The sequence below is a fragment of the Tachysurus fulvidraco genome, chromosome 15 (assembly GCF_022655615.1).
Source record: "Tachysurus fulvidraco isolate hzauxx_2018 chromosome 15, HZAU_PFXX_2.0, whole genome shotgun sequence".
In the NCBI taxonomy this organism is placed as follows: domain Eukaryota; kingdom Metazoa; phylum Chordata; class Actinopteri; order Siluriformes; family Bagridae; genus Tachysurus; species Tachysurus fulvidraco.
Genome location: NC_062532.1, coordinates 14,546,059 through 14,559,650, shown reverse-complemented (window position 1 = coordinate 14,559,650; position 13,592 = coordinate 14,546,059). Strand labels below are relative to the sequence as shown.

At 41.1% G+C, this 13,592-nt stretch overlaps 1 protein-coding gene across 5 annotated transcripts; it reads right to left on the bottom strand.

The window, feature by feature from the left end:
• Window positions 1–439: 439 nt before the first annotated feature.
• On the bottom strand, window positions 440–11,356 carry atxn2l (ataxin 2-like). 5 transcript variants are annotated; one of them, XM_047800565.1, is made up of 25 exons: window positions 11,214–11,356; window positions 10,842–11,036; window positions 10,497–10,603; window positions 9,255–9,294; window positions 8,828–8,884; window positions 8,509–8,580; window positions 8,152–8,326; window positions 7,940–8,061; window positions 7,434–7,525; window positions 6,982–7,203; window positions 6,515–6,879; window positions 6,340–6,423; window positions 6,085–6,216; window positions 5,865–6,002; window positions 5,715–5,776; window positions 5,251–5,618; window positions 4,747–4,816; window positions 4,465–4,614; window positions 4,242–4,308; window positions 3,861–4,021; window positions 3,594–3,723; window positions 3,184–3,293; window positions 2,860–3,042; window positions 1,048–1,240; window positions 440–879 (listed from the first exon to the last, which is right to left on the bottom strand). In XM_047800565.1, the coding sequence occupies exons 2-25, from the start codon at window positions 10,860–10,862 to the stop codon at window positions 821–823; spliced, it is 3,180 nt and encodes a 1,059-aa protein (XP_047656521.1). In that variant the 5' UTR covers window positions 10,863–11,036; window positions 11,214–11,356; the 3' UTR covers window positions 440–820. The 5 variants fall into 5 exon arrangements, with proteins under 5 accessions (XP_047656521.1, XP_047656522.1, XP_026994858.1 ...); XM_047800566.1 differs by lacking the exon at window positions 11,214–11,356 and having other exon boundaries at window positions 10,497–10,597; window positions 10,842–11,171; XM_027139057.2 differs by lacking the exon at window positions 11,214–11,356 and having other exon boundaries at window positions 5,865–5,933; window positions 10,842–11,170.
• Between the last annotated feature and the right edge of the window lie 2,236 nt (window positions 11,357–13,592).

The following is a 13,592-nucleotide window of genomic DNA, read 5'->3' as shown; positions in this document are numbered from 1 at the left end:
AATGTTTTTCAACTTTTCTCTATTGTTCTTAGAAATTTTAAAGATAAATAGAATTGCTTCTTAAACGAAATGTGGTATTTATATGCCTTAAAGAAAGTGCTTGTAAACAAAGGCAAATAAATCAATTCTGTACGCCTGACCCTGTTTACAGTTACAGGAGTAACACATACATGCAGCTGTGTCACCACATAGCAAACCATGGTTTAAATACCACCACAGCTCAACACACCCAATGCCCTTTGCACATAACTGACTTTCATCTTATTTGGTGCCTGATTTTTTAGTTTATTTGTTTTTCCACAATATAAATGAAACATTCTCACATAATAATGATTACTAAAAGAATAATTGTACTAATAAAGCCAACAAGACAACACCACTGTTTAGAGTTTGAAATTTTGTTTATTTTTGTACATTTTATTTTTTTTCCTTTTTTTTTATAGTAATTTTATTATTTATTTAATTAGGGGTTGAGGAGGAAGGGAGAAATATTTTTTTTTTTTATAAAACATCTCATTCCATCATGCTCACTTGGTCATTCTCACTCGTTCACTCATTCCCTCCATTTTAGACACGCGTTGTGTTGCCCGTCCTTACTGCTTAAACAAAAAAGGAAAGTCCTTCCAATGATTAAGAATAAAAACAAAAAGTCTTTTTCTGGAGCAGAGGGAAAGAAGTTTATGGTGTGTGGGTGTGTGTGTGTGTATGTGTGTGTGTGTGTCTATAAGCATGAGCGCTTGTGTTAGTGTGGTCCAGGATCAGTAAGAGGAACTCTCACTCCAAGTATCAGGGGCAGATGAAGCCTGATGCCTGATTCGACTCAGTTTCCAGGAGGGTGGAAGGGCAGCTGTTGGGAAGGGTGGGGCTGCACCTGCACAGCTGGAAAACAAACAAAAACTTTATGTATAACAAATGTGTACTAGACCCCTTTTCCTATAAACTGCAATAGAGAAGTGAAAGATCTTGCTGTATTATTCTGTCTGTACACTGCATGTCTCTGCATTGCAACTACTGAACAGTCATCATGCCCAAAAGCTGAAGCCTCACCTGATGGGTGCCCAAGGTAGGTGTAGTGCTGATGAGTCCCTTGTTGGGGTGGTGGTGCATGTGTGGGGTGCTGGGGGCCAGGCCCAGAACCGGGGCCCTGCTGAGGAGGAGGAGCAGCATGAAGCAGCATCATCGGAGGAGGCCCATGACCGCCAGAGTGATGAGGACCCGAGAGTGCTCCTGAGACATGAGCCTGAGAAAAAGCAGCACACACAGTCAGTCAGTCACAGTAACAACAGGTTTTCTCTGGGTGGGTCATAACAAAACTGATATGATACAATGAGTTTCATTGCTTCACATGAATGTACATAGAGGATGTTCCACAATCATGAATTTAAAAACCTATACATGTGAAGTGAATATTCCAGTGAGGTTTCTAAAGCACTATTCGGACGGGACTAGTTTTACGTGGGGACGTTGAGTAATGCAATTTTACCTCAGGACGTCTGTAATATTAATTGGCCAATTCGCACGGGACAAGACATCTCAGTAAAACTAGCAGAAGTGGGAGGGGTAACTTGCTTTACGCACCACAGTAACCTCGCTTCCTGTTTCAAGCGCCTCCATGCTTGCTTGCTCTGGTAATAATTACTTTACCCCCACGTAAAACTCGTCCCGTCCGAATAGTGCTTAAGACAGAGTGCAATGCCATCTGTCTTCAAGTCTTCCTTTATAACACAAGATGTATTTTGTATAATATTAACCTCAACCGAGAGAATGTTCATGTATGCTGATGTACATGAGAACAGGAACAAACCTATTTCATGACAGATTTCCCAGTATGAAATGCAAATATAAAGATAAATACAGTACTCAAAAAATAAGGGAAGACAATCATCACAGTATAACACCAAGGCTATTTAAATTTACGGATATCAATCTGTCCAATTAGAAATTGGATTTGTAATTGTGAAACAGATTCCCCTGCTTAATGCAAATAAGAGTGACAAAAGGTGCATTGGAGAGGAAACAGTAAAATAAACACCCTAAAAAGGGAATGGTTTTACATATGATAGCCACTTATCCTCCTTTGACTGATTTGTGTTTTTAAGGGTCCTTGACACTACTTTGATTGGGTTGCAGGTACTGCCTCATGCTCCGAGTAGACAGGTAGTTCAGGTCATCGGAGATGGGGTGTCTCCCAGCTCAGTTTCAAGAGAATGAAAGTGATACTGGGAGACAGGCTGTTACACGAGGGGTGCTGGACCGGGTCGTAAAAGGGCGACAACCCAGCAGCTAAATGCTGGTTGTTTCTGTTGATGTCCTTTAACATTTTGATCCCATCTACTTCACAATTTCTGTTTTTGACTAGGCTTCCTGGATTCTAGCATGAGTCGGTTTGCACTTGTTTTAAAGTTCTAAAGCTTAAACTGTCTGTCCCTAGCAATAAATATATTGCTTCAAAATATACATAAATATGACCCAATTGTTTGATTTATTTAGAGCACAAATGCAATTGTTGTTCAATAGAAAAACAATAATAAACAAACATTTACACTATACTATAAACAATCTCTGTGCAGATGCTGTAATAAAAATGTTAGTTTTACTTACAATTTTTGCTGGTTAAACTGATGCTAAAATCGTGCAACATATATTTCCCCAATTTTTAGCATTAACCGTCAGTGATGCGGTCCTAAAGCTGCTGACGTCACCTTTACTTAGAATACTGTGCATATAAAAGTGCACATTGTTCCTGGAATTTGTTTTTTTGCTGCCAGTGAACTTCCTCGTTTACAGTGAAATGATGCAAAATGACTCGGACAGACTGTTAGTATTTTTTTTAGTTCCCAAGTGCTTGAGACACAGTACCTGTGTGAGCTGGCCAATGGACTGGTAGTGGTGGGGTAAAGGCTGGTGTCCTGGCAGACTGTAGCCCTGGATAGGGTATGAGGCCTGGGGAGAGCTGTGGCCTGGAGGCAGGTTGGGGGGAGTGGGAGCAGAGAGGGGAGCTGAATGATACAAAGTCTGCGGCTGTGGACCTGATTGACCGGACTAGAGAGAGAGAGAGAGAGAGAGAGAGAGAGAGAGAGAGAGAGAGAGAGAGAGAGAGACACCAATTTAACAACCTAATTCATTCTTAAGTAAAAGCAACCCCATTTCTCTGAGATGCTGTGCTAAGTGGTGCGTTAATACCTGTCCTGGGCTGGGAGCAGGGTGTTGAGGGGGTGGCTGGCTGCCGGTGGGAGTGGTGGAGGGCTGTGGAGGATGCATGGAGCCTGAGTGATGAGAGAATGACTGGGGGGCTGGAAACAATACATCAAAATATTTTGTCAACAATTTTACATATCCAGTTAAAAGATAATCCACAAATCAGTGCATTCGTAGTAACAAGCAAGATAGCACATTTTAGCGGTAATTCCACAGAATGTAAAGCTTTCAAGGTTGATGTAGACAAATCAGGTTGTATCAGTCATGGGCGTTTTCTTATAAAGTTAATTTGATATGCATAAAATTAAATGAATGGAAATTAATATTTTGAGAAATGGTTCCTGAGATTGCTACACTCTGTCATGCTAGGTGCATAGAATTTGTGTGGGACGTACCGTACATGCCCTGCTGGGCTCCTGGGGGTCCCTCATTCTGGCCAGGGTATTGAGGACCAGGAGGTCCAAGAGTCTGAGGGTGACCCCCTGAACTCAGCATGCGTCCACCTTGTAGCATGGAATACACCGGCTAACAAAGACAAGAGAGATGTTTTTTCAGTTTCAGGAAATTATACCGTTAGGTCATTTTATTCCATGAAACAGTATTCTGAGGAACATCAACAATGTATTTGTCATGCTGTGTGTGTGTGATGACTGTTGGTATACCTGTCCAGGATAGTGTGGCATGGCAGGGATGACCTGGCCATACTGCAGGTAAGACTGAGGATAAGGAGAAGCTACAAGAGGAGGACCTGCGGCTGATGCTGCTGCCTGCAGCATAGGAGGTGCAGAGTTGTTGTGGTCTGGACGAGAGGCAACCACAGAGCCTGGTTGAGAAAAAGAACAATCAATAATATGGGCTTTTTGCGTGCATATGCAAGTAGATGTCAGATGGACCTGAAACATTGGTCTGTATACATAGTACTGGGCACTAATCTAACAGACATCAGTGTGTATAAGTAATAAATTGTATTTAATCCAGGAATACTTGCCATTAACACGGAAAGGATGTTAATTCATGGTTGGTAAATTATCACAAAAACATACCTTTGGCAGCTCTGGGGTACTTTCCTTGGCTCACGGTAGACACGGCATACTGGTACATCTGAGGGGCCTGTCAAAGGCAGATCAAAATAAAAACATTACTTCTAAGTCACTCACACATCAAAACCTCCTCAAAAATGTGCCTGATAAGAACAATTTGCACAAATAGATTAAAACTACCTACAAATACAGAAAACAAAGAAAAGAACATTGTGTGTCTATGTACCTGCACAGCATGGCCCTGTAAGGGTATTGTTGAGACATAGCTCAGGTACTGAGGGCTGTAGATGGCTCCTTGCCCTGCAGGAGGCTGGAGCACCACTGAAGGGCTTGGAGGTGTGGGCCGTGGGTTTGTCGGGGCTGCAGAAGGCTTCACCTGAACACCAAACATGTATGTTACATAGACTCATAAAACACATGTTGTACAGCATAAAACGCTGCCTGAGTGCATGTGTGTGTATGAGCATGAGAAAAAATCTGAAAGGAAGCTGAAGACCAGAACACTCACCATAGTGAGAGGTGCCTTGGCAGGATTGAACTCTTTGGCATTGGGATTTAGTGTAGACTTCTTCACTTGACTTTAGGTAAAAGGAAAAAAAAATAAAGAAAAACAAGATGTTAAAAAATTATGGCTACATTGAGGAAATAAAGGATGCAATAGCCTTTAAAAGTAAAATGTAATTTGTATACAAAAACCAAGTAAACAGATGAGGGAGTAGTTACACTTATTTGTAACAATTAAATGTCTGACACAGTGGCATTAAAACTTGTTTTCACTACCCTACAGAACATTGCTGAAGATAAAACAATTTTAAGAAAGAAGCTTCACAAGGCTTCATCCACCCATCCGCCCAGTGCAACCAAAACAACCGAGAAAGCAGTTGATGTCATGTTTTGGAAACATGCTTTGAAGATGACAGGGAAACAGGATTTGAGTTTGACAACAGACAAATGAGCATAGAAATATAAAACATGTTCTTTCACAACTTCTCCATACTTTTCCCTAACTTACTCAGCTACACCCTCCACTCTGTCCACAGCATCTGGTCTGCTGTCCTCCCTGCCTGGTGTCCTCGCCAGTTGAGGCTGCACTACCGTTTGTCCATCTGTACCAGAGGACTGAGAAACTCCACCAGGTGTGGCAGAGGGTGTGACGGTAGGTGTGAGAGATGGTGGGGTGGCTGCAGTTGGACACTCAGCACTCGTTTCTTTGCCTGCTTCAGCAGACAGAAGCTCCTGTGTTGGGGTTGTAGGCAATAGCGTTTTGGGCTCTGTGGAGGGGTTTGAATCGGTTTGCGTGCTTTGGGTAGGGCTTGGCTGAGCAGGATCTCCAGGTGTGGCTGAAGTGCTAGGGCTGGAAGGTGAGGAGCTAGAGTGAAGCTGAGAAAGAAAGACAAGTGTTTGCACTTCAGTGCTCAAGAAATCCACAAAAATATTTACAATGACAAAGTAAACCATTTATTATATTACACTCACTCGGAATTCCTTCCCAAACTTGCGAAGTTCCTCTATCTGTGACCTTTGCTGAAGAGAGGCAGCTGGAAAACACAGGAGGGCATTCACTTAGGCAAAAAAAAAAAACATCTAATTTGCATGCTGCTACATAACTAATTAAAAAAATAATACCTTTACTGCCCTTGCCTTCCTGAGGACTGACAGGGCTCTCTGTCCTCTCCTTGGATAAAATCTCATTCACTGACACAAAAAGTTGAACGAAAAGAAAAAATGAAAATAAATGAACAGAACACAGAAAGGGAGAGACAACTTGACATACAATCAGGAAACATTACTTTTTGCTAGGAATTATTATAATGACACAAAATTAAGGAGGATTAATGTTGCTCACCATCTACAGGGAAGAGTGGGGTGAGGCCAGAGGGCTTTGGGGTCACCATGGTAACTGAAGAGGTATCTGGGTAGGTAGAAGCAGTCAAAGGGGGATCCTGGTTGGGTGCATCAGGTTTGGGGGAATGCGAGACTGAAATGGAGAATAAAAGAGAAAGAAGGTAAAAGGAGAGGTTGATGATGACAATTGCTTTATTAGCACACATTGTAAATCACTAAACATTTAGTTTACACAAAGCATAACAGGAGAATTCACCTGTAGGTGAAGAGTGAGAGTTGGACGTGCGCAACGTTCTGGGTTGTGCAGGCCTTTGAGATTTGGGAGATGTTCTAGAGGACACTATATTCCAAAAAAATTTAAAATGGTATATTGTAAGAACAATAAATCACAGGCATTATAACAGTCACAATATAAATCACAGACAACTTACCTCCATTAACAGGTCTTGCAGACTCAGATAGAGACTGAGGGTGTGAAAGAGAATGGGGTAGCGTGTGTGGGGCAGTAGGATTGGCATGGCCTCCCTCTAAAGACCGAGACTGAGCAGGTGGGCTGCACTGTGCTTGGTGAGGGGAATATCCACCTCTGATCGACAAAGGACTGTTCCTATCAGAAGGTGGTGTGGGTTGACCGCTTCCAGAGGGAAGAGGTGGCCTGGGGGATGAGCTTGAGGGGGCAGGTCTGTTTGTTCGATTAGGAAGAGAGGAGGAGGGTCCTCCTCGTTCTCTGTCACCTCTGGATGCACCAATTTCTCGTTCTCTTGCTCTTTGAGGTAAGGGAATGTATTTGCCCTCACTAAGAAAAATCAACAATGGAGAAAAAAATTAATAAAATATATACGGACACACAGAACATGACACACATCCATAAGGAAAGTGAGAAATATGGCATACTGACCGGCTCCCAGAGCTGGAGAAGCCGGGACTGTCTCTCCCCCTCTCTCGCTCTCCTCCATCCCGCACCACGGCACTGAATTTGTCCTCTTCACTCCTCCCTTCATCATTTTCCAGTGCCACTCTGTGGCGATATTGAGCGCTGGACTCAATCTCACTGGCCAGTCTGGCAGCTCGTGCCTCTCGCTGCCGAAAACCCTCAGAGCTACCACGCTCTAAGGGAACCCTTAAAAAGAGAGCGATCAAAAAAAGAGTGATTGATCTTCCAGGTACAAAGATTCTTTGTGTAAACATGACTTTAGACACTGCTTGCCTCTTTGATTCTCTTTCGCTTAAAATACAATGTCAGCAGTCACATTCTATATTCCTATTCGATCAACAATACAAAATCCAATCCTTCAGTCAAAACCATCATCTGTCTATTAGGGTTAATCTGTGCATGTTAGGGAAACTCACGTGTACATTGAGAGGCTCGAGTCATAGGTGGACTTCACGCCATATGTTTCTTCATTGAAGCGGAACATCTCACTGGCATCCCAACCATTAGACTATGGAAAAAGAGACAGGATACAAAGAGTAAAAAACCTTCTAATACATGAGAACAATTGAGTGAGCACTTTCAACCCAGATCAGGAAAAAACATGTCTAGTGAGTTTTTATAAAAAAAAAACATGACCTTTTTCTCAATGAATAACCTAATATTTTTGTTAGAAAGCATAATGCAACCTATAATTTACATCGAGTACAACAGACAAATGTAGACCTGATGGGCTGTTGTAACTTTTAATGAAACATGAAAGTATTAAATCTGTGATAACGTAAAACAGAAATTAGCACATGCTCCGAGATGTCAATCTAAGCTATACAAATTCCTTCATTGACAAAAGCCTAACCTGTCTTATTATATCGCTATGCTTTTCTTTTAAGGGTGATATTTCAGTGTAAATTATGTTTCAACTTACTGCGTCCGTATCTAGATCATAGTTCTCTCCATTGCTGTCTCCACCATCCCACCTCTGTAGCACCTTCTCTCTGTGATCACCATTTACTCTAGACGAGCTGATTGCAGAGTCTGTAAAGGTGTCTACAAACACACCAGACCAGGCTAGATCAATATCAGAAGAGACCAACACTACAGACGTCTAAAAGTGTGCCCGCATGCACACGCACGCACCTCGTGTAGCATAGTTGAGATCCACATCTCTGCAGGTCATGGTGATCAAGTCACTGGGGCTAAAGATCATGGTGTCTGTGATCTCCTCTCTCCTGGGGTGTGCGGACGTACCACCTCCACAGCCATCCCCGTCCTCGGGTCTTAGTTTGTGCACAGCATCCACTGCCAGCTCACACTGGGCAAAATCAATTCAATTAGGTATGAATCAATACTATTAAAAAATTCATATGAAGAGAGTGGACCTGGATGTGGCATACTCTGCTTACAATGAATAAAATGTATTTGTTTTTTTACTATTTTAAATTACATAAATGTCCACTGGTAAGCGTGTTTAATGCACAGAAGCATTTTGCTTACTCTTGAACTTAGTGTCTTGAAGATCCCCTCGTAAACACTGCCATTCTTCACCCGCACATCACACCTAGAACCCTAGAAAGAGAAGAATCAGAGAAAATGAATTTAAAAAAAAAATTAGACAAAGAGAAAACTGTAAATAATGACAATAAACTATCATTTAAAAAAAAGAAGAAAAAAAAACAAACTGGTGTATTTTAACAGATTATATAGATCAAAACACCAATATTGATTATATTCACTCAGTTGAAGCTTGGATACTCAAAACTTGCTCTGTGTTGCATGTTGATAGCAAAGGCAACATTCAAATGAAGAAACTCACCACTACAGCTGTGAGAAAATGGAGCATTCGGGAGTTATTGTAAACTCCCTCAAACACCTAGAAGTGAAAGAAAAAGAAACATGAAACTTTGTTTTTTAAATTAAAAAGAACTTGACTAACAAAATTTAATAAAAATACTGACACTGCAGCATGCCTCTTGTATACCCAAACTTAAATACAATTAAGCAGGATGTAGGTAAGAGTGAAAACAAGATTAAAAGTCAACTGATTAGGACAGAAACCGAATGTTAAATGTGTGCATCTTGGCATAATATCATTAAAAAACAGAACATTATCTGTAAAAGTCAGGACATTATCTGTAAAAGTGCGCCAATATTATTTGTTGGTTCGGCGGACAAACAAAACAATGGACAAGTAGACAAAGTTATATTAAGAATGAGAGAATATTTGAGTTGAGGTTACATACAGGAGGAGACTGTGAGGGAGGCTTTACAGAGTTTCTGTTCCTGAAAATAAAAGGATAATCAAACGGTCAGAACAACTGTGAAAATATGGTCTTTTCAAATTGCACTACACCACAGTGGGGCAGGGAAAATAAAACACAAGGATTAAGTTCAAATAAATGTGTTTAAACTTATGTAAGGTAACAAAATAAGCACAACACGATTGGTTAGTAAGTTCTTCTCTATTATTACTACAATGCACCACCACACCAAGACGAATTCCTCTGTACATGTAGGACCTAAAGTAACTGGTAATAAACCGGATTCGGATTCTAAGGATTTTTGTGCAGCTATAAACAAAGACCTGGGTGATTATATCCGGGTCTAAAGCGTTATAATATGATTTAACAAATGTTTATCATTTTATTGCTCTTAATTCTTCTTCGTTTTCGGACTGGGACCCCGAGTGTTTACATTTATTCTGCTCTAATTCGGAACTTCAGCTCCAAAACAGCGGTACTGTGTAATGGAAGTGACATTAGCAAACCATCAGCTACACCTTTACAATCGTGTTTTATTCTGAAATTTATGCTTTGAAACCACAAACGACGACGATAACTAGCGCTAACGAGTTTAACCGCTTAACAAAAGCCAAACGAATGCGTCAGCTATAACATGGCTAGCTTTAGCCAGGATGAGAAAATAACATCGTAACAATAAAGGATAAACAAAATGCCGTAGCGATCAGACATAGTCTAAAACCTCATATTTTCAACACCTATGACATCTAAAAAAATCATATCTATTAATACGTTTTTGTCACGTGCATTCCAGGTTTCCGGTAAATCGGTCCGTCTAAAATTGCTGGAACGGAGAAGCAAAAACACTGTTCGGTATCAGATAAATTACAAAAACAACAACAATACACTACTGAGCTCTCGTTTGTGTCCGCCCCAAAACAGTTATTGGTCAGTGATAGCGTCAATCGGCGAGTTTCCCCATTCTATAGGTCCAAATGTGCAATAAAAGGCGGGCGTTCATGATCACAACAGGGATCAATTAATTGGTCGAACTGAACGTCAATCAGGTCTTCTCATCTGTAATTGGCTATCAGATCTGCTAATCCAATAAGATATTGTCCAATTGGTCTTTTCTGAACCGTACATCATGTAGTCATCAAGTACACGCCCCCTTTAACCGGTAGGCCTCATGATGAAATACCAATCCTCGGCTTTTCTCTGAAGAGTAAGCCGGATTCAGATTACCTTCCTGGGGTTGGCCTGGTAGTGTTACTCCCAGGAACTGTCGGTGACATGCCTGACGATCCAGAAGGTCCGTTAGACGTCTTGCGGCCACTTGGTCCAGACTGTTGCTGAAAAGATATTATTTTAAAGATATTTTCCCCCACAACGATTTACACGTGAAATTTCGCTTTTGCGTAAAGTCCATGCTGGCTGACCGGCGACTGGAAACTAGCTACAACATGCTAACTGCCCGATTAGCTAAACTAGCTCGCATGCAAACGGATATAAATGTACCTGAATCGACCTTTTTAAATGATAGGAATATAAAATGCAGTTACAATCAAGTGGAGAATTGTGAATACTTACATTCTGGCGACGGAAAGACATCGCTAGCCGCTAACTAGGCTGGTCAGCTAACGTTGTGGCGCGTCTCAGTATTCTCTGGCGTATGCTAGCAACCTTGATAGCTAGCTAGCTAAATCTCGGAATACGCGTCAGAAATATCCTGCACCCGTCGATAGCTTCCTTTCCAAGTGCCCAGAGTCTTCTTCTGTATTTATTCTGAAAACATGTCATGAGCACTCTTAAGAAAAGTGTCAAACAGTATTTCTTAATTTTGTTTAAAAACGCCGGTACCACGTCTTAAGATTTGCCTTAAACATAATGGCAACCCGCTTTTCAGCAAATCTCTTTTGATTGGTCCAAACCGGGTTAATGACGCAAAGACGCTTTACGTACTGAGTACAGGGAGCTTGTGGAGGTGAGCCATGTTTGCGTGGTGCATCTGATCCTCCTCGAAATCTATATGTAACTTTCCACAAGGTTCTTTAATAATAATAATAATAATAATAATAATAATAGGTATGATTTCATTAAACTGATAAACTCCACTGATAGCTAAAATACTACTGTCTTGGCATAAAGAAATGCCCCCAGTGTAGCAAAAACCCAATCAGAATCAGAATCAGAATGCGGTTTATTGCCAACATGTACAGGAATTTGTCTTGGTGTTTTGGTACATTGTAGTAATTTTAGAGAAGAAACATACATTTAACAAAGGTTGTACAAATAAATGATTATAATTAGTACATTAGTGCATTAGAACACTAATGCAGGATGTGCAAATATACAATTAGAAATGTTACATATATTACAACTGAAAGAAAAAATGAACTGTACATTAGTGCATGATATACAACAGCGGACCAGTGTATTAAAAGAAGGTGCATTATAAGAGTCAGATTTGTGAACGTTTAATGTAATGTGTCTGAGCCGTGGTGGGGTAGTTTATTAACTGATGTAATTATACTGACGTACGTGTCCCTTAGTGACACGTTTTTGGGTTGCGTAGGAAACCCTTCCGCTTTCCCACTATGTGTCCTAGTTTGCAGGGGTTAGTGTTGAAAACACAAGATCAACTATCAAAGTTGGTCTTACTTGAACTCAGGTGTCCTTCGAAGTCCCCTCAGTCTTCTAACAAAGGATCCTCTTCAAGTTCTTCTACTTAATCTATTTTTCGAATCTTTAAATGAAGGAGGCAGACTTAGATCTTTTTGTCTTTTCAGGATCGTCACAATGGGAGGCCTTGTTTTTATTAAAAGTAGTGTAATACAGATAGATGTGTGTAATATATCACTCTCTCCCTCTCTCTCCCTCTCATTTTCTACCGCTTATCCGACGTGTAATATATGTAAAATAAAAATAAAATTACAAATAAAAACTCAAATAATCAAACAGTATTAGAATAAGATCCGAGAAGTTCGGATAAGCAGTAGAAAATGAATGAATGAATGAAGATGCAAAGATTATAACAAAACAAGAAACACTCTCCAAGTGTAAACTTGCGTTTGTTCTATGATGCACCCAGTGTATAACATGCACTGATGCTGTCTACACTATAATGTACACACAATGTGATTCAAGGCAGGCTTTTATACATTCTGTTTCATCAATCATTACTGTTGCCAGTTGGATTTGGCTGTCGGTTTTGATCCCCTTTGAGCCTTCTCGACGGCCGACATCTCGTCCCCCAACCATTTCTAGTCTCCCAAACATATCTTGTTGGTGACTCTAGATTCCAGTAACTGCATCCCGTACATGCCAGTGTCTCACAACATTATGTACAAGGTGGCGAATAACAGACCATGCTGGGTAAAGAAACTGTTTTTGTGGCATGGAGTTTTAGTGTTTATAGACCGCAGCCTTCAGCAAGAGAGAAGTGCCTCAAAGAGATTTTGTCCAGGAGGAGAAGGGTCAGCCACAATTCCACAGTCCACAGTTGTGGCGGGTGAGTCATGCAGAGACAGTGACAGGGGTGGGAGGTGCTGGGTTCTAACTAAAGTCTACCACCATCTACTAGATGCACCATCTCCTTGGCTAGACGCAAGTTGTTGTAGTTTCTCAGAGTACAGATGTTTTGCTTCTTTCACTGCCTTGCTTTACTTAAACTCTTTAGACCTAGTTCTGTCCTCACTCTTGAATGCAGCTTCCTTCTCCTGCCTTAGCTGTCTGAGTCTGGCTGTGAACCAGGGTTTGTCATTGTTGTAACTTACTCTGGTGCATGATGGAACACAGCTATCCTCGCAGAAACTTATATATGATGTTACTGTCTCTGTGTACTCATCAGGACTGTTGGTGGTAGTCCTGAATCTATCCCAGTCAGTACAATCAAAGCATGCCTGAAGATCCTCCACTGCCTTCCTCAACAGGACATTAACAAATGAGTCAGGGATTGTGCGCTCCATACACAGTATCTGCGAGAACCCGCTGTGCCTCCTGCACGTTGGCTTGCGGTGGAATGTAAACAGAAGAGCTGGAATCCTGCTAGCTGCAGCACAGAGTCAGGAATTAGTCCACACTGCCATGTTTCCGTGAAGCACAAGATGTACAATGAAGAAAAGTATTTATTTTTCCCCACCATTAGCTGAAATTCGTCCAATTTGTTGCACACTGAACGCACGTTGGAGAGAAATATATATTTTACTGTGTGCACACAGACTAGAGCACCTTTGACTAGAATGTCCAATAAATTTACGAATGTGCCAATAAAAGTGTGAAATAACTGTTTCCCTTATATTCACAAGCTCTTCTCTGGTGAATGAGCTCCCAGTGTCAACA

Bases quoted from the DNA above. Each gene is read 5' to 3' on its own strand.
- atxn2l (XM_047800565.1), bottom strand. From the start codon at position 10,862: ATGTCTTTCCGTCGCCAGAAT. The intron at 6,424-6,514 runs GTAAGTTGTCTG...TTTGGAATATAG, and splicing joins TGCAAGACCTGTTAATGGAG to TGTCCTCTAGAACATCTCCC. The intron at 4,022-4,241 runs GTATGTTTTTGT...TTTCTCAACCAG, and splicing joins GTACCCCAGAGCTGCCAAAG to GCTCTGTGGTTGCCTCTCGT.